The following is a 20,599-nucleotide window of genomic DNA, read 5'->3' on the forward strand; positions in this document are numbered from 1 at the left end:
GCCCCCGCTGGGAAGGGTAGTGTCTGCAGTGAAAGTCCTAGAAGTGGAAAAGCATCCAGACTCACCCGGAGGCTTCCAGACCAGTGGTTCTCAAACTTTCCATCCAAAGACCACTTCTGTGGGCAAAAGACCTCGTGGGCCAGCCACCCCACCCTGCTGCACCCGGCTGACCCCCAGAGTCCCAGGCCATTTCAGCTCTGCGCCACTCCGGTTTGCCATGGGAGGGAGAGCAGCTAGGCGGACTTAGACGGAGGGTGGGATGCTCTTGGGGGGCAGCGTGTCCAGGCCCTCTCCCCTAGAACTCCTTGACTGGGGTCTCTCCAGGGAAGATAGATCCGGCCATTCGTGCGGCAACTCAGTGAGGGGGGGCAAGCAGGACGTGAAGTCGGCCCATCCAAAGCATCCCTCCCAGGGTGGGCCTGCACCCACCTCTTCCCCGGGTCAGGAAGGACCCCTCCCCCAGGCACCAGCCCATCCCACTGGTGTTTGGGATGAACCTGGGGGTGGGCATCCCCAGTGCAGCCAGGGGCCACTGGGAGGGAGGGAGAAAAAAAGTCACGTTGTCCAGCAGCTGCGTGACTTTGGACTCATGACTGCACCTCTCTCAGCCTCGGTTTCCTCGCTCCTAAAACGAGTGTGCTTGTAGCCTCCGTTATTACCAATATGCCCACACAGTGCCGGCTCCAAGAAGGCCCTCAAGAAGCATCCCTTCCCTCCCTGCCTCCTTCCCTTTACAATTTTGCAAAGCTGGCCAAATCCGGCCGCACACCTCAGGCCAGCCTGCTGTCAGCGGACGGCACTTTGAGAACCACTGATAGAACTTGCCGCAATGCCAGCTTCTGGAGAGAGGGGCTCTCAAGTAGAGGAGGCAGGGGAGCTGGCCCCAGACGGGGAGTCGGCCCAGGTCTCTCCAAATCAGGTGAGCAGGGCAGGGGCCACATCTGGAGGCTCCCATCACGGATGCGTGGCAGGGCCTGCCAGCCTGTCACCCTAGCTGTGGGGAGCCGAGCGGAGTGCTCCAACTGCTCCCCCGCCCAGCTCCAGTCTGGCCCTCCCCTGGGGCTGCTCTGCTGTGTCTGACCAGGCAGACAGACCAGCCTCCTCCGCCAGCGTTTCTCCATCTGTTCCTCCCTCTGCCTCTGGGCCCCTCTCCTACTTCCCATCTTCCCTTCCCTCCCCTCCAGACCCAAGCCACTCCCACCTGCTTGGCCTTCCTTTCTCTCTCTCTCTCTCTCTCTCTCTCTCTCTCTCTACCTTTCTGGTCCTCCCTCTCTGCTTCTCTCCCTGACACTTGTTCCCTCTCTCCAAGGGCTGCTTCCATACTCTCCTTGTAAATTAGCATCTGTACCCTTCCTGGGCCCCTAGAGGCCCCTCTCGCATACCCAGCTGCTCTGGTGGCCGGTGATGGGACCCTGCTCCCTGGAGCTCTCAGCGAAGCCAGTGGAGCTTTGCTGACTCAGCCAAAATGCCCATCTGTCTGAAGCACCTCCAGGCTGCTCCTGCAGGCAGATAGCCCCTGTCCTGCCCCCCAACATCCTCAGAGGAGGACCCTCCCTCCAGCCAGGGCAGGGGAGAGGCCACGAGTGGGGAGGGAGCGCCTTTGATGCACACAGCTGCAGGAAGCCAGCCAAAAGCATAGGGTCAGGGTGGAGGCCAGGGGAGTGAGGCCCGCCCACCACAGCTGGTGAGCAAATAGAAAAAGTGAGGATTTAGCAGAATCTTCTCCACAAAGAGGCAGACATCCAGCGGTGGAAGCAATGGAGGGGAAGTGGAGTAAGTGGAGTCAGGAGATCAAGAGAAGGGAGGGAAAGAGGAAGGTGAGAAGGGCAAGAGGTGAGAGGCCAAAGAAACCAGGCCAGGGAGAGAGGAAGAGAATGTGTCCAGCCTCTGCTGAGCACTGGAAACAGCCCCTACCTCTGATCTCCACCCTGCTCCCAGAAGTCCCATGAGCCACTGGGCCTGGGGATGCCAGGAGCACAGGCCTGGGTGGGGGAGGGGCTGGCTGCAGAGTGGCCCAAAGTGCCAGCATCCTGGAGGAGGGACCCAGGCTCCTCTCTCTCCCCCTGGCCAGGGCTAGATGCCCAGTGGCAGGAGCAGGGACCGGGCCTGGCCTTTGGGGCACCCTCTGCAGAGATGGCTGGATGTCTGAGGACTCCAGGACCAGAGGTGTCTGCTGACCTACCCATTGGCCACAGCCGGCATGGGCTTGCCTGTCCTGGAATTCAGGCTGAATGCTCCTATCCTGTGGAGAGAGAGGAAGAGAGAGCATGCCATGAGCCACGTACCCTGATCCTGAGAGGCCACAGAACTTGGCATCGGAATTCTTGGAGATAGGTTTCTCTTCTGGATCAGACATCAAAACAGGACCAAAAGCCACAGGCCAAAGGAAGGCGAGGCCTTCCTTCCAAGGCCTGGTGTGAAGTCTTGGGCCTCAGGGGTTCTCAAAGTGTGGCCTCCTGACCAGCACCATCAGCGTCTCCAGGGAATGTGTCAGAAATGTTAATTCTCAGGCTCCAACCCAGACTTACTGGGTCAGAACTGGGGCTGGGGGGGCAGCAATCTGTGCTTTAACAAGCCCCCCTGACGATGCCAGGGCCTGCTACAGTTTGAGAGCCACTGCTCTACTTCTCTGAGCCTCAGCATGTGAACTGTGAAATGGGGGAGACCTGCTGAGTGAATCTCATGAGATCAGACAAGCTGATCACAGTCTGGCTCAGAGGAGACGCACGGCGAAGAGCGGCTGTGTGTGGGGTTCTCTGGGGAGACTGAGGCACTTGAAACCACCAGTGGGGGAAACAGGTGCCCCTCCTTCACCAACCCTGGTCTCCAGGATCCTGCCTGCCCTCCAGGCTGGCCTCCCCAGCCGTCTCCTGCCGAGCTCCCCCTCAATCCCCCAGAGGGTGTGCCTCTCCAAAGGTGGGCCGGGTGACAGCAGGGAGGAAACAGACCCAAAGGACAAATGGAGTTTAGACCCAGGTGGCTGGGAGCTAAGAGGGGCAGACATATACCTCACTCTGGGGACCCCAAATTCTATAAACTTCAGAGCCCCCCAAACCTGGGTTTGTTCCCTATTGTCGATAAATGATAGTTATTTTCTATGAACCCAGAGAAGGAAACCTTTGCAGGGACAGAGAGGCCAGTCTGGGGGCCCTGAAGTTACCATCCAGTTAGTGGGGGGTCAGAGTCAAGGGCCTGGGAGAAAGGGCCCCCTCCCTGACAAGAACACATTCTGCAGTTACTGATCACAGCGAGGGAATCACAGCCAGGGTGAACTTGGCAGAAGCAAGCAGGGGGCTGGTGCCCAGCCCACTCTGACCTCCCTCTCCTGCCCACCCTCCTGCATGGCCAGGATGCTTGTTCCTGTCTGCAGCTCCTCTTGTCTTGGTTCTGTCCCTGGGGCTTCCTGAGAAACAGGGACCCTCACTACCCAGCCAGCCCCAGCTGGTCCCCAAGGCACTCGCAGGCTCCGCTATGAGAAGCCTTGGGATTCTTTACCGTGGAGCCTGCGAGAGGAATGGCTTGCCCTGAAAGCACTTACGGCTCTATAACACAGGTCATCGGGGCAGGGTGAGAGGAGGAGGGCCTCACCAGACCCACGTCTGGCGTACAACCAGGTATGACCACTCAGGAATATGCTAAGTGAGGCGAACTCCCAAATCCCAGGCCTCCATCTTCCTAGCTGTGTGCGATTGGGCAAGGACTTTTCCCTCTCTGGGCTTCGGTTTCTTCCCCTCTACAATGGAAAGGGTGGGAGGTGGGAGTGGACTGGATGGTGTCACAGGCCATTCTAGGAATGTGGACTCTAATAACTAAGCCTGGGTCCCTCCACGCTAACTGGGGTAAAAGGCCTGCCAGGACAGAGCCACAGGGTCTCCTTTGCCCTCACCCTGAGCCAAGGGTGGCTGGAAAGTGGGCCCATCACTGAGGAAGCAACCCAGGCAGGCCCCACTCCCCTTGACACTCACGTGAGGGGCTTCTCCAGGCGGCTTCCAGAGGACCCCACAATCTCACCGAGGGTGCAGAAGGCTTGGCCCAGAAAATCCTGCATACCCAGGGGAGCAGGAAAAAACCAGCGTCACCCACCCTGCCCACAGCCACCCCACCTCGTCCATCACCCCCTCCCTAGAAGCGCGAGGGCTCTGAAATGACAGGTGGCAGCCTCAGACACCCAGTCTGTGTCACAGCCAAGTCTGAGGCCAACCCAGACATTGGCATTTACGAGATGTTCAGAACCTCTGGGCGGTCACTGGCAAAACTCACGTGTTTGGATAAATCCGGGCTCTTCGAGTCCACGTCATAGCTGCAAGGAACACACAGAGATGGTGAAGACAGCTGAGGCCCTTGAGCTGAGCCCAGCCCCTATCCTCCAGAAACCCAGGCTCTGACTCAGTGGCTATCTCTGGGAGGAATGGCGGGGAGGAGCATGGGGGAGCCTCGTGGGGTGCTGGGCATGTTCTGTCTCTTGATCTGGGTGGCGGTTACGTGAGTGTGAACATCTAAGAGTGCATCATGGGGCGGCCTCTTAAGACTTGCACATGTCACGATATGCATGTTGTACCTCCTTCAAGATTGAAAAATGAAAATAAACTTGCTCTGCAACGTTACAGGTTCACAGGCGCTCAGCCACCTTGCCCTTCAACTGCCTCTTCTCCCATCTTCCCAGCTGAGGCTCGGCTGCCATTCAAGCAAGCTCAGTACCTGGCCTTTGACTTTCCCCCAATTGTGTCATCTTGCTGGGCAAGCCTGACCTTGGGCTTTGTCACTCAAGGACAAGGGGTGCATTCAACACCTTCACCTTTCCCACCTGCAGCTGGGCGCCTCTCTTTACCTGGGGTCCCCACCTGGAGCTGTACCTGCGGCCCTTTTCTCCAGTCACGTTGGCTATCCAGGCCCAGATGCCTCATGAGGGACACTCATTCCCGTGCTACACCTGCCCTGAGCACTTTCTCTCTCCCAGATGTCCCAAAATGGTGACTTCTCAACAATGAGCTGCAAGTCACCCATCAGTCCCTGAAAAGTCATTTCCTTCCACTGCATTTTTTCCTTTGCTCCTTCAGGCCCCAAACCCCCTTCTTGTCCGCCCTGTCCAAAATTCTCTGGGACACAGTCCTTTCTAACTACCCCATGCCATGGAAAAACAATAAAACAACACTCTCCTACCTGCTCACCAGACTGAAATCCTAACATCATCTTTTTTTTTTAACTTAAACAAATTTTTTTTATGTTTTTATTTTATTTTTGAGAGAGGGAGACAGAGTGCAAGTTGGGGAGAAGCAGAGAGAAAGAGGGAGACACAGAATCTGAAGCAGGCTCCAAGCTCTGAGCTGTCAGCACAGAGCCCGATGCAGGGCTCAAACTCACAAACCGGACCATGAGATCATGACCTGAGCTGAAGTCAGACTGAGCCGCCCAGGCACCCCTCTCCCCCATCATCATCTTGAACTTCAGCAGAGGGGCACTCTGCTCCGTTGTGAGACCCACACACATGCTCTGAGCCCCATCAGCCAGGTTACCTCTGCAGGAGGGGAGACCGGGGGCTACCCTCTCCCCAAACAGGCTCTGACAGAGGGAGTGGTCAGTGGGGACCTCCCTGTCACCTGGGGAGAAAAAGACTCCCTGGAGGTGGAGTTAAAGCTGCCCCCAAGAACTTTCCTCAACAGGCCCCTAGAGTCAGGGCTTGCCCAGTGCCCCACACTTAGTGGGACAAATGGTGGGGAGCCTCTGTTCTCTCTCCCCACTTCTCTTCCATCTCCTGATGAAGGTGGGGCTAGACTTCCGCTAACTGTCGGCACTTTTATTCCAGGCCAACCCTAAGCTCCCTCTACTATCATTTCCCCCCTCTTCTCTGGTAAGGGGAGGGGAACTAGTGTTGACCCAGTCCTACAGCTCCCCCTCCCACAGGGGTTCCTCCCCCAGCCCCGCCCTCAGCACCCTCTTCCACTTACAGGTCAAAACGGAGGTTCTGCTTCTCCTCAAAGAAGTAATCCACGATGAATTTGCGCACAAAGTCAGGATTGAGTGTGTTGTCAATGACTTCAGTGCGTCCGAACTGCAAGAGAAAATGGGGCATGGACCTCAGGGCCAGGCCGGTGGGGCAGGGGAGAGCACGGAGCTCAGAGCCCCTCAGTCCTGGCCCCAGGAGTAATGGAAGCCATGCCTATCCCAGCTCCTGGGCCCGACCCCCTACCCCAGCCAGGGTGAGACCTCATCCCTCTAACAATGGAAACCACCCACGCTAGTGGCTCCAATCTCCCTTGTCAGCTTTATTCTCCCTACTTCTATCCAGGCTCGGCCCAAGTTGTAAGGTTTTGATAGGGAGACACCTGAGCCGTCTTCCTTTCCCACCACACTGTCTTTCCCTATGCTCTGTCCTCCACCTGGCCTTCCTTTTTGTGCCAGAGGCATGCCTTCCATTTCTTCAAGGTCCTTTGACAATGCTGTTTCCTCCAAGAAGCCTTCCTGATTCTTCCACTCAGAGACTTACTTCTCTCTAAACCACCATTGAACTTGTGCTCACCCCTATGAGCACGGTCCTTCTCTGACTGATTCCACAGTTAGGTGTGTACTTATCTAATGGGCAGAAGGAGAAATTGTGGTATCTTTTAAGATCCCCCAGGGGTGCCTGCGTGGGTCAGTTAAGGTTAAGCGTCTGACTACGGCTCAGGTCATGATCTCACAGTCCGTGGGTTTGAGCACTGCATCAGGCTCTGTGCTGACAGCTCAGAGCCTGGAGCCTGTTTCAGATTCTGTGTCTCCCTCTTTCTCTCTGCCCCTCCCCTGATCACTCTCTGTCTCTTCTTTCATAATAAAATAAAGACAAAGGGGCGCCTGGGTGGCTCAGTCAGTTAAGTGTCTGGCTTCGGCTCAGGTCATGATCTCGCGGTTCATGGATTCAAGCCCTGTGTTGGGCTCTGTGCTGGCGGCTAGATCAGAGCCTGGAGCCTGTTTCAGATTCTGTGTCTCCCTCCCTCTCTCTGACCCTCCCCTGCTCACACTGTCTCTCTCTGTCTCTCAAAAATAAATTAAAAAAAAAAAACATTAAAAAAATTAAAATAAAGACAAGATCCCCCACCTCTTACCCTTGTATAATCCCCTCTTCATCCAGGCGGGCTCGACTTCATGACTCACTTCATGAACAGAATGGAGCACAAGCCACTCCCCCCAAATGTTACAAGCTACTATGACTTCTGTCTTGGGCACCCTCTCTTGCTCTCATTTTCTTGCTCACTTTGAGAAAGCCTGCTGCCCTTTGGAGAGGCCCATGTGGCAAGGAACTGAGGGCGGTCTTAGGCCAACAGCCAGTGAGGAACCAGGCTGTCCACCAACCCACCTGTAGGTATTAGAATCTTACCAACAGCAACTGAGTGAACTTAGAAGTGGACCCTGCCCCAGCAGAAGCTTGAGATGACTGAGGTCCTGGCCCCCATACTGTAGCCTTGGGAGAGACCCTGGGGTAAAGAAACCCACAAAGCTGCACCCAGATTCATGACCCTGTTATTTAAGTTGCTAAACTCTGGGATAATTTGTTACACGGCAACAGGTAACTAATGCATTGACAGGCCTACAGCATGTACTCCAGAACTTTACACACATTAGGCACTCAAAAACTGAATCCCCTTTAACTCCCCAGATAACATAAGGCAAGTCATTCCCATTTCTGGGCATCAGAATCACTCAGAGGGTTTGTCAAAAGACGGACTGTAGGTCTCACCACAGAGGTTCTGATTCAACAGATTTAGGGTAAGGCCTGAGAATTTGTACCTCTCAAACTGTGCTGCCGGTGCGGGGAGGGACCTCCCTTTGACAGCCACTGGGCTAGACTGTTGTACGCAGGGTTCTGAGCTACCCGAGTCTCCTGGCAGAATGGAGGAGGGCAGTGTGGACATGGCTCCACGCCACCAGTTCCATCAAAACAACTCACTCTTACATCTGTTCAACACACTGGACATTTTTGGTGAGATTTTGTTACAGAAATGGGACATGGGGCTTAAAGATAATGCAGAGAAGCACTGGACTATATCCTCCCTGAAGGGAAGGCGGGATATTCCACAAAGTGAACAAGACAGACAGGTGCATGACAAATAGGTTAAATAAGTTGCTAATAATTCTTTAAAAATTTTTTTAATGTTTATTTTTGAGAGAGAGAGAGAGAGAGACAGAGCGTGAGTGGGGAGGGGCAGAGAAAAAGGGAGACACAGAATCAGAAGCAGGCTCCAGGCTTTGAACTGTCAGCACAGAGACCAATGCAGGGCTTGAACCCACAAACCGTGAGATCATGACCTGAGCCAAAGTCAGACACGTTAGCAACCGAGCCACCCAGGGGCCCCAGTTGTGAATATTTCTAAATACAGAAACACGTTTTTTCAACTTGGATAGTAATTGCCAAAATAAAAAATTAACCCTGAATACTAGTCCTCCTTCATGGGCCCCTCTCCTGTGTGGTGGGCAAGGCCCCATTATGTGGGACCTACCTCAGCACCCACTTCTGCCCTGAATTAAGTTAGAAAAGCAGCGAAGAGAACCCCCACCCAAGGCAGTGTGGGAATTTGGAAACCTCTTGCCCTCATTCTCTATCAATTCCACCAGTTCAATCTCTCTCCTGTCCCTCTGTCTTCGTTTCCCCTCTTGTGGCTTTAGTCGGGCTCACCATTTTCTTACCTCAACTGCTGCAGCAGCCTCCTAGCGGGTCCTCTAAGTGGGAACGTTGCTAATGCTTGAAGACGCAGCTCCTGGGAAGTCCTCTTCTCCAGCCCCCAACACCTCCCTGTGCTCCCATCATCCACCGCACGTCCCTCCTGCTACACTTACATGGTCCCGACAATGATCTATCGAGACTCTCACCCCATTAGATTGAGCTTCTCAAAGAGCAGATGATCCAAGCTCTCCTAACCTTTGCAGCCCAGGACCTGATACTGTTTAACAGTCACAGGCTCATAGTCGCAGATGATTATAGCACCAGGAACTGAGTTAAATATTTTGCACCATATTACCTTATTTAGATAGTCCTTTTATGGTAGGCTTCCCCATTTTACAGATGGGAAAACAAAAGCACAGAAAAACTGAGTCATTTGTCCAGCGTTTCACAACTGATCGTTGCTGGGGTTAAGTCACAAACTAGGCATTCTGGCCCATGCTCTCTAAGTCACGTTCTTCACGTAAAGTCCCTAGGGAGGGCAAAGACTATTCACAGCTCCCTGTGACGGGTACACAGTAGGTATTCAGGAACTGTTGAATGAAGTAAGATTGAATGAGGGAACGGATGAGCAGGTTTGAGTCCCAACCTTATCACAAGCTAATAATGGGACTTGATCACAGCCTTTCAAAGCTCCAGTCTCCTTATTTCGTAGAGATATCATCCAATTCAATTATTGATCCAACAGTTTTTAAGTACTTCCTATAAGCTGGACGATGTGCTGGGTGCTAAACTACTAATAGAGCATTAAGTCTTTACTTAAGAACTTCTAGGAGTGCCTGGGTGGCTCAGTCAGCTGAGCATCTGACTTCGGCTCAGGTCATGATCTCACGGTTCATGGGTTCGAGCCCCGTGTCAGGCTCTGTGGTGACAGCTCAAAGCCTGGAGCCTGCTTCAGATTCTGTGTCTCTCTCTCTTTCTGATCCTCCCCTGTTCACGCTCTCGCTCTCTCTCTCTCTCTCTCTCTCAAAAATAAATAAAATATTAAACAAAATTTTTAAGAAAAGGACTTCTCTATCACAGGTGGGACAACTCCAATACAGTGTGAGAGCTTCATACAAACATCTACAGCAGCGTCTCCCCTGGGAACACACTAGAAGCACCATGGAAATGTGAAAGACAGTGAAATCTACAAAATAGCAGATTACAGGGTGGGTGTCCTGTTTCACATACTCATCCAGGTATCTGACTTCATAGAGATCTGCACCTTTCATTATTGTTGAGCTATTTTACAACTCTGTAAACTGCAGACGCCAGAGTAATGCAAATGATTCTTCTTCTTTTTTTTTTTTTAAGTAGGCTTCTAGCCCAGAGTGAAGCCCATGAATGAATTCATGACCCTGAGATCAAGACCTGAGCTGAGATCAAGAGTTGGCCACTTCCCACAATTATATGGTCAATGAATCTTTGACAAAGCAGGAAAGAATATCCAATAGAAAAATAACAGTCTCTTCAACAAATGGTGCCGGGAAAACTGGACAGCGACACAGAGAAGAATGAGACTGGACCACCTTCTTACACCACACACAAAAATAAATTCAAAATGGATGAAAGACCTAAATGTGAGACAGAAAACCATCGAAATCCTACAGAAGAACACAGGCAACAACCTCCTTGACCTCAGCTGGAGCAGCTTATTTCTAGATACATCGCCACAGGCAAAGGAAACAAAAGCAAAAAATGAACTGTTGGGACCTCATCAAGATAAAAAAAACCTTCTGCACAGCAAAGGAAACAATCAGCAAAACTAAGAGGCAGCCTAAGAATAGGAGAAGATATATGCAAATAACATAGCTGATAAAGGGCTAGTAGCCACAATCTAAAAAGAACCTATCAAACTCAACACCCCAAAAAACCAAATAATCCAGTTAAGAAATAGGTAGAAGACATGAGTAGACACTTTTCCAAAAACAAGGCATCCAGATGGCAAACAGACACATGAAAAGATACTCAGCAGCACTCATCATCAGGGAAATACAAATCAAAGCCACTACGAGATAGCACCTCACACCAGAACGGCTAATATTAACAACACATGAAGCAACGGGTGTAGGTGAGGAGGCAGAGAACGGGGAACCCTCCTGCATTGCTGACAGGAACGCAAACTGGTGCGGCCACTCTAGAGAACAGTATGGAGGTTCCTCAAAAACTTAAAAATAGAACTTAAAAATACCATCCAGCAATTGCACTACTAAGTATTTACCCAAAGGATACAAAAAACAGATGTGAAGGGGTACATGAACCCCAATGTTTATAGCAGCAGTATCAACAATAGCCAAAGTAGGGAGAAAGCCCAAGTGTCCATTGACTGATGAATAAAGAAGGTATGGTGCATATATATATATATATATATATATATATATATATATATATACACACATATGTATATATACATACATATATATGCGTATGTATATACACACATATATATGTGATGAAATATTACTCAGCCATCAAAAAGAATGAAATCTTGCCATTTGCAACAACGTGGATGGAGCTAGAGTGTGTTATGCAAAGTAAAATAAGTCAGAGAAAGACAAATACCATATGATTTCTCTACTTTGTAGAATTTAAGAAACAAAACAGTTGAGCATATGGGAGGGGGGGAAAGAAAGGGAAACAAACCGTAAGAGACTCCTAAAGAACTAAGAGTTGATGGAGGGAGGTGAGTGGGGGATGGGCTATATGGGTAATGGGTATTAAGGAGGGCATGTGTGATGAGCACTGGGTGTTGTAAGTGATACATCATTGAATTCTACTCCTGAAACCGATATTGCACTGGATGTTAACTAACTAGAATTTAAATAAAAATTTGAAAAGAAAAACAAAAAGGGTTGAACACTCAACCAACTGAGCCACCCAGTGCCCCCCACCATTTTTTTTTTACCAGTGATTCTTATCTGTAGAAATGTAAATAAGTTTTGTTCAGTGGAATACAATTATTTGATTATTATCCTGTGGATACTGACCAATCAGCTGACCCCTGAACAGTGGAGTTAGGGGAGCTGACCTCCACACACAGTCAAAAATCCACATACAACTTTTGACTCCCCCCAAACTTAATAGCCTTCTATTGACCAGAAGCCTTACCGATAACAAGCAAGAGTTGATTAACACATATTTTGTATGTTGTATGTCTTACACACTGTGCTCTTGTAATAAAGTAAGCTAGAGAGAAGGAAATGTTATTAAGAAAGTCATAAGGAAAAGAAAATACAGAAAGTACTTTACCATATTTATTGGAAAAAATCTGCAAATAAGTGGACCTGCACAGTTGAAACTCAGGTTGTTCAGGGTCAACAATATGTGTGGTGTTTGAGGCATCTGGGCCAGTTGTAACATCTTACTGGTTCCCTCATTAACAAGTCACATAAATCTTTAATGTGTTCATTTTATATTTGCATGGGAGTCACACTTTTACCTTTGAAAAAATGTATCCTTTAACAGGAGCTTTTTAAAAATACTCAGGCTTAAGCCCGCACACAGACCAACGAAACCCCTATCTCAATAGGTGGGGCCTGAACCACTGTGTTTTTTGTCAGTTTCCTAGGTGATTCTAAAGTGCAGTTGGAGTTCAGAACCACTGATGGAGGAAGGAAGAAAACTAAGCTCAGCAGATCAAGTGGAATATGATCTCAGTCAATTCTCCTAAGAACCCTGTAAATTACTACCCACTTCCCAAGTGAGAGAATCAGAGAAGTTAAGTACCTTGCCCAAGGTCACACAGCTAGGCAGAACTGGGACCTAAATGCAGGTATGTATAATCCAAAGCCCATTATATTTTTACTTCATCTAATATCTAACAGGCTTCCTCAAGCACGATGAAAATCAAATAAAAATGAGGTTTACTTCACAAGTATTGATAAAAGCCCCACTGTGTGCAAGGGGGAGGGCACAGAGGTGCGTAAAACTGGGCTCCTGCCACATCTCCTAAATTCAAGAACGATCTTACAATGTATAATGCTCGGTTCCAAGAGAATTGCTACGTTTTCCGCTTCTGCTCTCATTGTTAACATCTCTAGTCTTCAGACAAGAGGAAATTTTCTCCTAATGGCTTTCTTGCAGAATATCTGGGTAAACACCCAGGTGTGAGAGAACCTCCCTTAAGAAAGGGCTCTGCCAGTTCTTCAATGTACTGCTCCCCCAAACACGGTAAAAAAAAAAAATCCCTCCGGCTGAATTTGAGATCAATCCCAGCCCAGAAGGAACAAGCGTTTGTGCCGTCTCTCTCCTCACCCGACTCTCCGCAGAGACTCAAGGAAAACACCCATTAGAGAAGATGACAGCGCTACTTTTAAAATGGCACTTGAAGCTTCACTAGAGGGGATTTCCCTGGAGACTGATCTCTGCCAGAGAAGAAAATGGAGTTCCCGTGGAAACAGGACTTGGAGCAGAACTCCAAGGACCCCAAGACCTCCTAGCACAGGAGAGGGGGTGAGCAGCCAGGCTGGGCAGTGATGAATTTTCCCGCACTTGGGGGTAATTAACATATGCCAGTCATAAACAACTGTGAAATCCACAACCCAGGGACTTACTAAAGATGTTTTATAGCCTTCATTACTTTGGCTAATAACAAAGGGGGCGGGGGAGAGAAAACTTGGATTTTGAACATCTGAGAAGAGACCAGGTCTCTGTCAGACCCAATTTACACACCTATTAATGACACTAAGAAACAACCTAACTGATGTTTTTAAAAATTTCAATTGGCCATATTTCCTTCCCACAGAATTACTGTTTCCAAGCCAGAAGGAACTTGGACAGATGAGGCATTAGCACCGAGCAGTGGGAAGCACATGAAAGTATATGGTCTTTTTTTTTTTAATGTTTATGTATTTTTGACAGAGATGGAAGGGTGGGGGGGGTGGCGGGAAGGAGGGGTAGAGAGAGAGAGGGAAACACAGAATTCAAAGCAGGCTCCAGGCTCCAAGCTGTCAGCACAGAGTCCGAGATGGGGCTCGAACTCACGAACTGTGAGCCAAAGTCAGACGCTTAACTGACTAAGCCACCTAGGCACCCCAAAAGCATACAGTCTGAATGATGTATGGCAAATTCTGCTTGGGGGAGAAGGGGAGAATGGGTTAACCCCTTGCCAACCATAATCAGAGCCAAACCAGCCCTGAACACTCTTCCAGCTCCCTGTCCCTCCCTCAGTCCATTCTGAACTCCTCTGTCCACACTCCAGGCTCTGGGGAGGCCAGGGGCTGGCTCACTTTGCTCACAATCTGGGGCACAGGCCAGCAGGCACGGGACTTCTCTGACTAACAAAGTGGAAGGGAAAACCTCAAATCTTTGTTTTAAAAGTGATTCTGATGCTGAGAGTCTTACAGAACTGCTACCAACGATGAAGAGGTCAAGTGTGGACTGGGTAGTGCCTGGTGTGAAACTGGGATGGGGCTGAGCAATATGAAAGAAAAGTGAGGGGCACCTGCTTGACCCCAAGGCCTGAAACAGTCTCCCGGTAAGAGAGAAAGAAAGAGAAAGTACAAACAAGTAAGAAACCCGGGAAATGAGGGTATTCACCCTCTGAGAAGCTCACTGCTTGTCCCTGGCAACAAAACGCAGTGGGAAAAGCTCCTGACATACCACAAAAGATGCTGCCGAGGGCCCCTAAACCCTCTGTGACTAAGCCCCAAGAATATCAATTAAGCAGCATTAATTACATACCATCAGTTCCAGCGAGACCCTCAGAGGGAAAGCAGGCCTGAAACTTCTTTGAGAACGAAATTAAATGGCTCCCAGGGGCTCTGCTACACACAGAAGTTGAAATTTACCGGGGCAGGTGGGCAGCGGTCCCCCCACACTGCAAGCGCCACTGCAAGGCTGGGGATTGAGAACCGGGTCAGGCAAGTAAGGTCTTTGCCTTCTACATCCAACTAGGAGGCCAGGAGGGGGCAATCTTCTGTCAAACCTGGGCCTCCTGACCTCCAAGGGGGGTGTGGGGGGGTGGCAGAGGGCTGGCAGTTAGGCTTGGACCGCTTTGGAGGCTTATTCTCTGCTGCCCTCCCCTCAAGCTCCTTCTCTGTCCTGCTCTGCCCTCCAGGGGGTCCTTTCCCCTTTGAATCCCATCGCCCTGTCCCCTTGCCCTGTGGGTCTCAGTGGGGTTTGGCCAATGGGAGGCACCAACAGATGGGAGATAGGTGGGGAGACACGTGAGGATTTCTTCCCACTCTGGCCCAGCCTCCGTGCCACGGTTCTGGGAAGGGCTACCCCTACCCCCCAAACATGCTCGGTCTCTCACTCACTGACAACGGCGCTATCTCCTCTCATAACCCCTCAAGCCTGCGGTGAGATCAGCTCCCTGCTGTTGCTGGGCCCTGGGCGCTGCACTACCCTTATGGGCTTCCTCAACCTCCCCCACACCTTTGAAAGAAATCCACTACCTCTCTTCACTTAAACGAACTGAGTAAACTCTCTCTCCCGGCTGCTGCCCTGACTGATCTATTTTCTCTCTCACAAACACCTTCAGACACATACGATTTCCAGCTCAACTGAACAGAAACCAAGTCCCCACCCCACTCCTTCTGCTGAAACGCTGTGTTAACACTCATGTCACCCACAAAGGACGCGCAGCTGAGATGACAGCTTTCTGGGAGGCAGGTCTCAGCACTGCGGTCCCACTGAAGGACCCCCGTGGGAACCCTCAGGGATCGGAGCTCCCAGCCCAGCCCCCCGCATTTCGCAGAAAGTGGCCATCCTGGCCCCATCTGCACGGTTGCCGGAACAAGGTCCAGGTGGGGAAGAACACCTCCGAGATTGGAGACAAAGTTTGAGGCTTTTAGTAAGCTCTAAGTGGGCTTGTGACACCCTGAAATTGAATGCAAATGTCTTTCTGTACGTGGAGGAGCTGTGGTTTTCATCAGTTTCCCAAAGGGCAAGCATGTCTTCTGAAAGCTTTAAGTACTGATTCTACCTCCGAAGCCAGAGCTCAGAGTTTCTCACACAAGGCAGGAAAGTGAAGCAGGAAATAGTGAAGGAAGTAGAGCAGGGTGTGGAGCCAGGCTTCCTGGGTCAGATGTGGCTGTGTGACCTAGAGGAGATCCCTTCACCCCACTGTTTCGGTTTACTCCTCTGCAAAATGGGAAGGACAATTTTATCCGCCCGCTCCAGGGCTGTCGGAGGCTTACATGATTTGGTTTATGTAATGAACTGAGAAGGCAGCCTGGGACAGAACACGAGCTCGGTAAATCAGTGATCCCACACTCTGGTCCCTCCTAAATCCCAAACCCTGGCCCAGTCACCCCAGAAATGTGTATCCCCCGAGCCTCTGACCTCAGCCTTATCTCTGAGCTGTTCTGGCCCTCACTGCTAACACTTCCTGCTCGCCTTCCATGCCTGAGAGCTCCCGGCTCGGAGTGGTTTCTCTCCAGACATGTTCCTCACACAGGCAAGGCGGGCGGAGAAAGGCAGGGCTGCCCCTTTGCTCTTACCAAGCGGCTACTCCGGTAAGTTCTAGGCTCTGCCCTCCCCATGCGCATGCCACAAACTTAAATGCCCAAGGCCTGTCGTAGAAAAAAGGCAGCAGAACGTGTAAGGTTTGCTTAGAGACCCAGGCCTGGAGAAGAAACTTCACTCTCCTGCCCCTGGCATTGAAGGTAAGGCAGAAGGAGTCCTCAAGCTCAGAATCTGCTCAGTGAGGGTGGGGAGGGGAGGAGAGGCCCTGAACCTCACAACTTCTGCTCAGATGCACTGACTACCTGGCGAGGAAGTGCAAAGCAAGGCAGCCTGGGAAGAGGCTTTTTTTTCTCTGTTGCTTCTGGATTTCTAAGTCTGCGCCTCACCTGCAAATCCCTGCAAATGCCCATGGCCAGAAGGCACTGGGGCCCAGAGCTAGGGAGCCACAGCGGTGTACAGAAGTAGTCAGGCCATGGGTTTGGGACCCCCACTGGCCAGAGTTCTGTTGCTTCTTGTTTACAGGAGACTACCTAGAATCGCCCCTCACAGGGTGCATTTCCCCACTGCTAAGACAGCAACTCATTCCTTCTCCAGGGGAAGGACAGAGGGGAATGTGCATGAAGCCTTTCCTAGAACATCTGCTGCAGAGCTGACCTTCATTACGGATAATAACCCTCACGTAGCCCTGAAGTCAGCCAGGCCTGAGTGTTCTCCGCATGTTGTCTCCCTTAATCTTCATAACAACTTAAAATTTTTTTTTTGTTTTTTATTTATTTTTGAGAGGCGGAGAGAGACAGCACAAGCAGGGAAGGGTCAGAGAGAGAGGGAGACACAGAATCTGAAATAGGCTCCAGGTTTGGAGCTGTCAGCACAGAGCCCGATGCAGGGCTCGAACACACAAACCATGAGATCATGACCTGAGCCAAAGCCAGATGCTTAACCGACTGAGCCACCCAGGCGCCCCACTTCATAACAATTTTATGAGGCAGTTACTAGTATCCCCATCTTACAGACACATTAAGATAAGGCTCAGAGAGACGGAGTGACTTGCCCGAGTTCATATAACTGGTGGGAAGAAGGCACAGGATTCAAACTCAGGCAGTCTATGCTCCAAATCAATAAGGAACTGATATAGTCAATCACCAATAAGAGGTTAATACTGTACATGGGGCTTGAACTATGTCCTGTCCGGTCTTTACTCCTATTATTTTCCTACCTGTGGCAGAACCTCTGGGCTTCTTCAATGCCTGCTCTCTGTTCTACCTTGTTGACCCTTCCTGTGGTTCGGTGGCTTGAGGTCACATGGCACAGGTGAGTGTCCTGACCTATTCCTCTGCTCACCTCCTACCCAACACTTCCAACACCCATAGACCACACACACACACACACACACACACACACTCGTAGTCCCTCCTATGATTTCCATAAACATTTGTTGATTAACAAGTTGACCTAGACCCTGAAGATTGTAGAGCTGGAAGGAACCAGATCCTCTCAAAGGAGAAAAGACAGGCAGAGGAGCGGGCGGTGTGCTCCGACAGAGGCCACACCACTAATGAGGCCAAAGGCTGTGGCGAGAGCCCAGGTCAGGTCAGCCCCAGCCTGGAGCGGTGCCCTGTTCTCCCAGAAGCCTGTCAACGCATCCTCTGTCAAGTTCTTTCAGGTCTTCCTTCCATCAAATCCTCCTCCTCCTCCTGTTTTATATTGTGACTCCTCATCTTCAAATCACTTCCATGATCTCATTTAAACCCCCCCAGTGACCCCGTGGAGACGTTATGATGGTCACCCCCATTTTACAGATGAGAAAACAGAGTTCCAGGAGGACAGATGGACCACCCAGAGGTACCCAGTGGTGGCGAGTGGGGGAACCAGGGCTCCCAGGAGTGACAGAGCCACTGTGTCCCATGGTGTTTACCGTGGTCCCCTGCCTCAGTAATGAGTGGGTGGTTCTGGAAGCCTGAACAGTCTTCATAGCACCGGATTTAAGCAGCTCTTGCCCTTTTTACAAATTACAGCTGGATGGAGCTCCAGAGACCTCCCCCCAGCTGCAAAGCCCCCAGTGGCCATGCTGGCCAGGACAGAAGGAGGCCAGAGCTGACAGACGGCTCTCCACCTCGAAGCGGCCCACCCTTCCCCAGCCGGAGCTCCCCTGTAATTTTCATATATAATTGATGGCTCCTTAATTGGGGATTCTAAAAGCCCTACGGCAGAGCCCAGGCCTGGCCCCTCATGAATCATGTTCACCGGGATTAAAATTAGAGGCCAGAAAACTATCTGACTCAAATAGAAATTGGAAAAGGGAGTGCGCTTGGTGCTGGGAATGAGCCCGAGCCGGTGTCCAGGGCTGGAGAGAACCATGACCTGAGGTCTGGGCTCGAGGAAGGAGGGCCTGCGTTTCCAGGAGGAGCACAAAGGACCTGGTTCCACGGCAGGCCCACACCATCTTCAGTCTGGAACGTTCTCTGAGATTGCTCACTGGCGGGGAGCAGGATTCTGTGGCCATCCTCTCGAGGAAGACCAGGCCCAGAGAGAGGAAGGGGCTTGCCCAAACCACACAGAGTGAGCCAGGACTTCGGTGGCCTGGTGGCCTTCCAGATCACTTCCTGTTCTGTTATGGTCTCTCGGTGAGGAAGGGCAGAGGTGAGCGAGGAGACCAAACGCTCTCAAGGCCTTCCCTTGCTCAGGCCCGGACAGAGAAGTTTCCCTCCCTGGCCCCAGACGCCAGCCTCGGCCAAGCTCATAATGCAAGACTTCTGACAAAAGGCTTAGCTCCTAATTAGCCACTGTTCCAGATAATCTGTTAAAAAGTCCCAGCTCCCCGGGGAATGGCCCTTTTACCAATGAGCCTAGCTGCCAAGCTCCTGGCAAGACACTCTCCACCAGCCTGTGCCCTGGTCTTGCCCAGGCAGCGAGCCCTGGGTCTGGCTGCAGCCTGTGGGGCGAGGGCCCTGAGCAGGCCCCGCCCTAAAGGTGCTTGTCCCCCTAGAGCACCCTGCAATGTCTACAGCTCCTACCAAATGGCATCAGGGTGTCTGAAATGATACCATCAACGGTTCTTTCTTCCAGGTGAAGCACAGGCTCCTCCCTTTAGGGCTTTTTCTAAGGAGCCATTATTGAGCACTTTCTCTTGCTAGGCTCTTTACAGCTTTACACGAATTAGCTCCTTTCATCCTCATAGCAGGCTTGTGTGCCCAGGCACTTGCCTAAGAGCCCCAGCTGGGAAGGCGGTGGCCCGGATCTGGACCCAGTCATCCTGACTTCGGAGCCCACACTCTTAAACCCTCAGCCACAATTGTAAAATGCACCATGACGCTGACCCTAAAGAGTAAATAGATTTATTAACAGCCAAATGATCTGGACTAGAACCCCAGGGTTTAGAACCCCAAGACTTAGAAAGCAAACTCTCTTCAAATGAAATCTTGGGCTTTCGTCTAACGTATTGAAACGTCTCTGGCTGAGTGGCGGAAGGAGAGGCAGGAGCCACACATAAATTCACAGTTGCCCCCGCAAGACACACCACATCAAACCCTGACGTTCGGAAAGCCCACTGGGACAGAGGCCTGGCCAGATGGGAAGACTCAGGATACCACCTCCCACCTCAGCCTCACCACTCTCTAACCGAGTCACTGGGTGAAACAGGGACCCCTCTGTGCCTCTCTGCTTCCTCATATGGGGTATGATGAGGACCAAGGCGGATAACGGGGTGCTGCTGACGTTGAAACCACACGTTCAGCCTCCCACTGAAGGGGCAGCAGGACAGGGGACAGAGCCTCCACCCAGCTCTGTCTTACAGGATTGCATCATAATATTTACAAGTATGTGCTGAGCGATTCAGTCATTATGTCCCCACCACAGCCCAATGAGCAGGCATCAGGATCCCATTTACTGATGGAAAAAACTAAAGCTCAGAGAGTTTCAGGGAAGCGACAGAGTCAGGATTTCAAGGGACACGGTGACAGTACCTGACTGTGCCAAAGCAGGTTCTAAAGCCCTAACCCTCAACTGTGGGCAGGTGGCCATGACCCATCTGGTCCCCAAAGGCACTGCATGTTCTGGCTGATGGCAAGTAAGGGCCCTGAAAATTCAGCTGCATGACAAGACCAAAGGCCATTGAAGACTGCCCAGGGGACCTGAGGCTCAAGAAGGATCTTTCTTTGCAGAAGCAGACTCCTCTCTGCAAAAATGGGAGAGTCCGGGGCACCCGGGTGGCTCATTCAGTTAAGTGTCCAACTTCGTCTCAGGTCATGATCTCATGGCTCATGAGTTCGAGCCCCACCTGGGGCTCTTTGCTGTCAGTGCACAGCCTGCTTTGGATCCTCTGTCTCCCCCTCTCTCTCTGCCCCTCCCTTGCACTCTCTCTCTAAAAAGTAAATAAAAACATTTAAAAAACCAAACAAACAAACAAAAACCAGGAGAGTCCAAAAAGCCAGCCCCATGCTTGCCTTGGAGCCCAGCTCCTAGAGAGGCTTGTCTCCTGCTTTGGGGTTTAGCAGTAATAATGACCATTCATTACTT

The 20,599-nt window shown here is 51.1% G+C and overlaps 1 protein-coding gene across 1 annotated transcript in view; it reads right to left on the minus strand.

The window, feature by feature from the left end:
• Nucleotides 1-20,599, minus strand: part of CPNE5 (copine 5) — an 89,982-nt gene that overhangs the window by 46,319 nt on the left and 23,064 nt on the right. The window contains exons 5-9 of the mRNA XM_029943164.1: nt 5,946-6,049; nt 4,261-4,300; nt 3,966-4,042; nt 2,183-2,242; nt 66-116 (exon numbers count right to left, since the gene is read on the minus strand). Of these exons, the coding sequence (XP_029799024.1) occupies nt 66-116; nt 2,183-2,242; nt 3,966-4,042; nt 4,261-4,300; nt 5,946-6,049 (332 nt within the window). The remainder of the gene's footprint in view (nt 1-65; nt 117-2,182; nt 2,243-3,965; nt 4,043-4,260; nt 4,301-5,945; nt 6,050-20,599) is intronic.

Source organism: Suricata suricatta, chromosome 7 (genome assembly GCF_006229205.1).
Source record: "Suricata suricatta isolate VVHF042 chromosome 7, meerkat_22Aug2017_6uvM2_HiC, whole genome shotgun sequence".
Lineage (NCBI taxonomy): Eukaryota > Metazoa > Chordata > Mammalia > Carnivora > Herpestidae > Suricata > Suricata suricatta.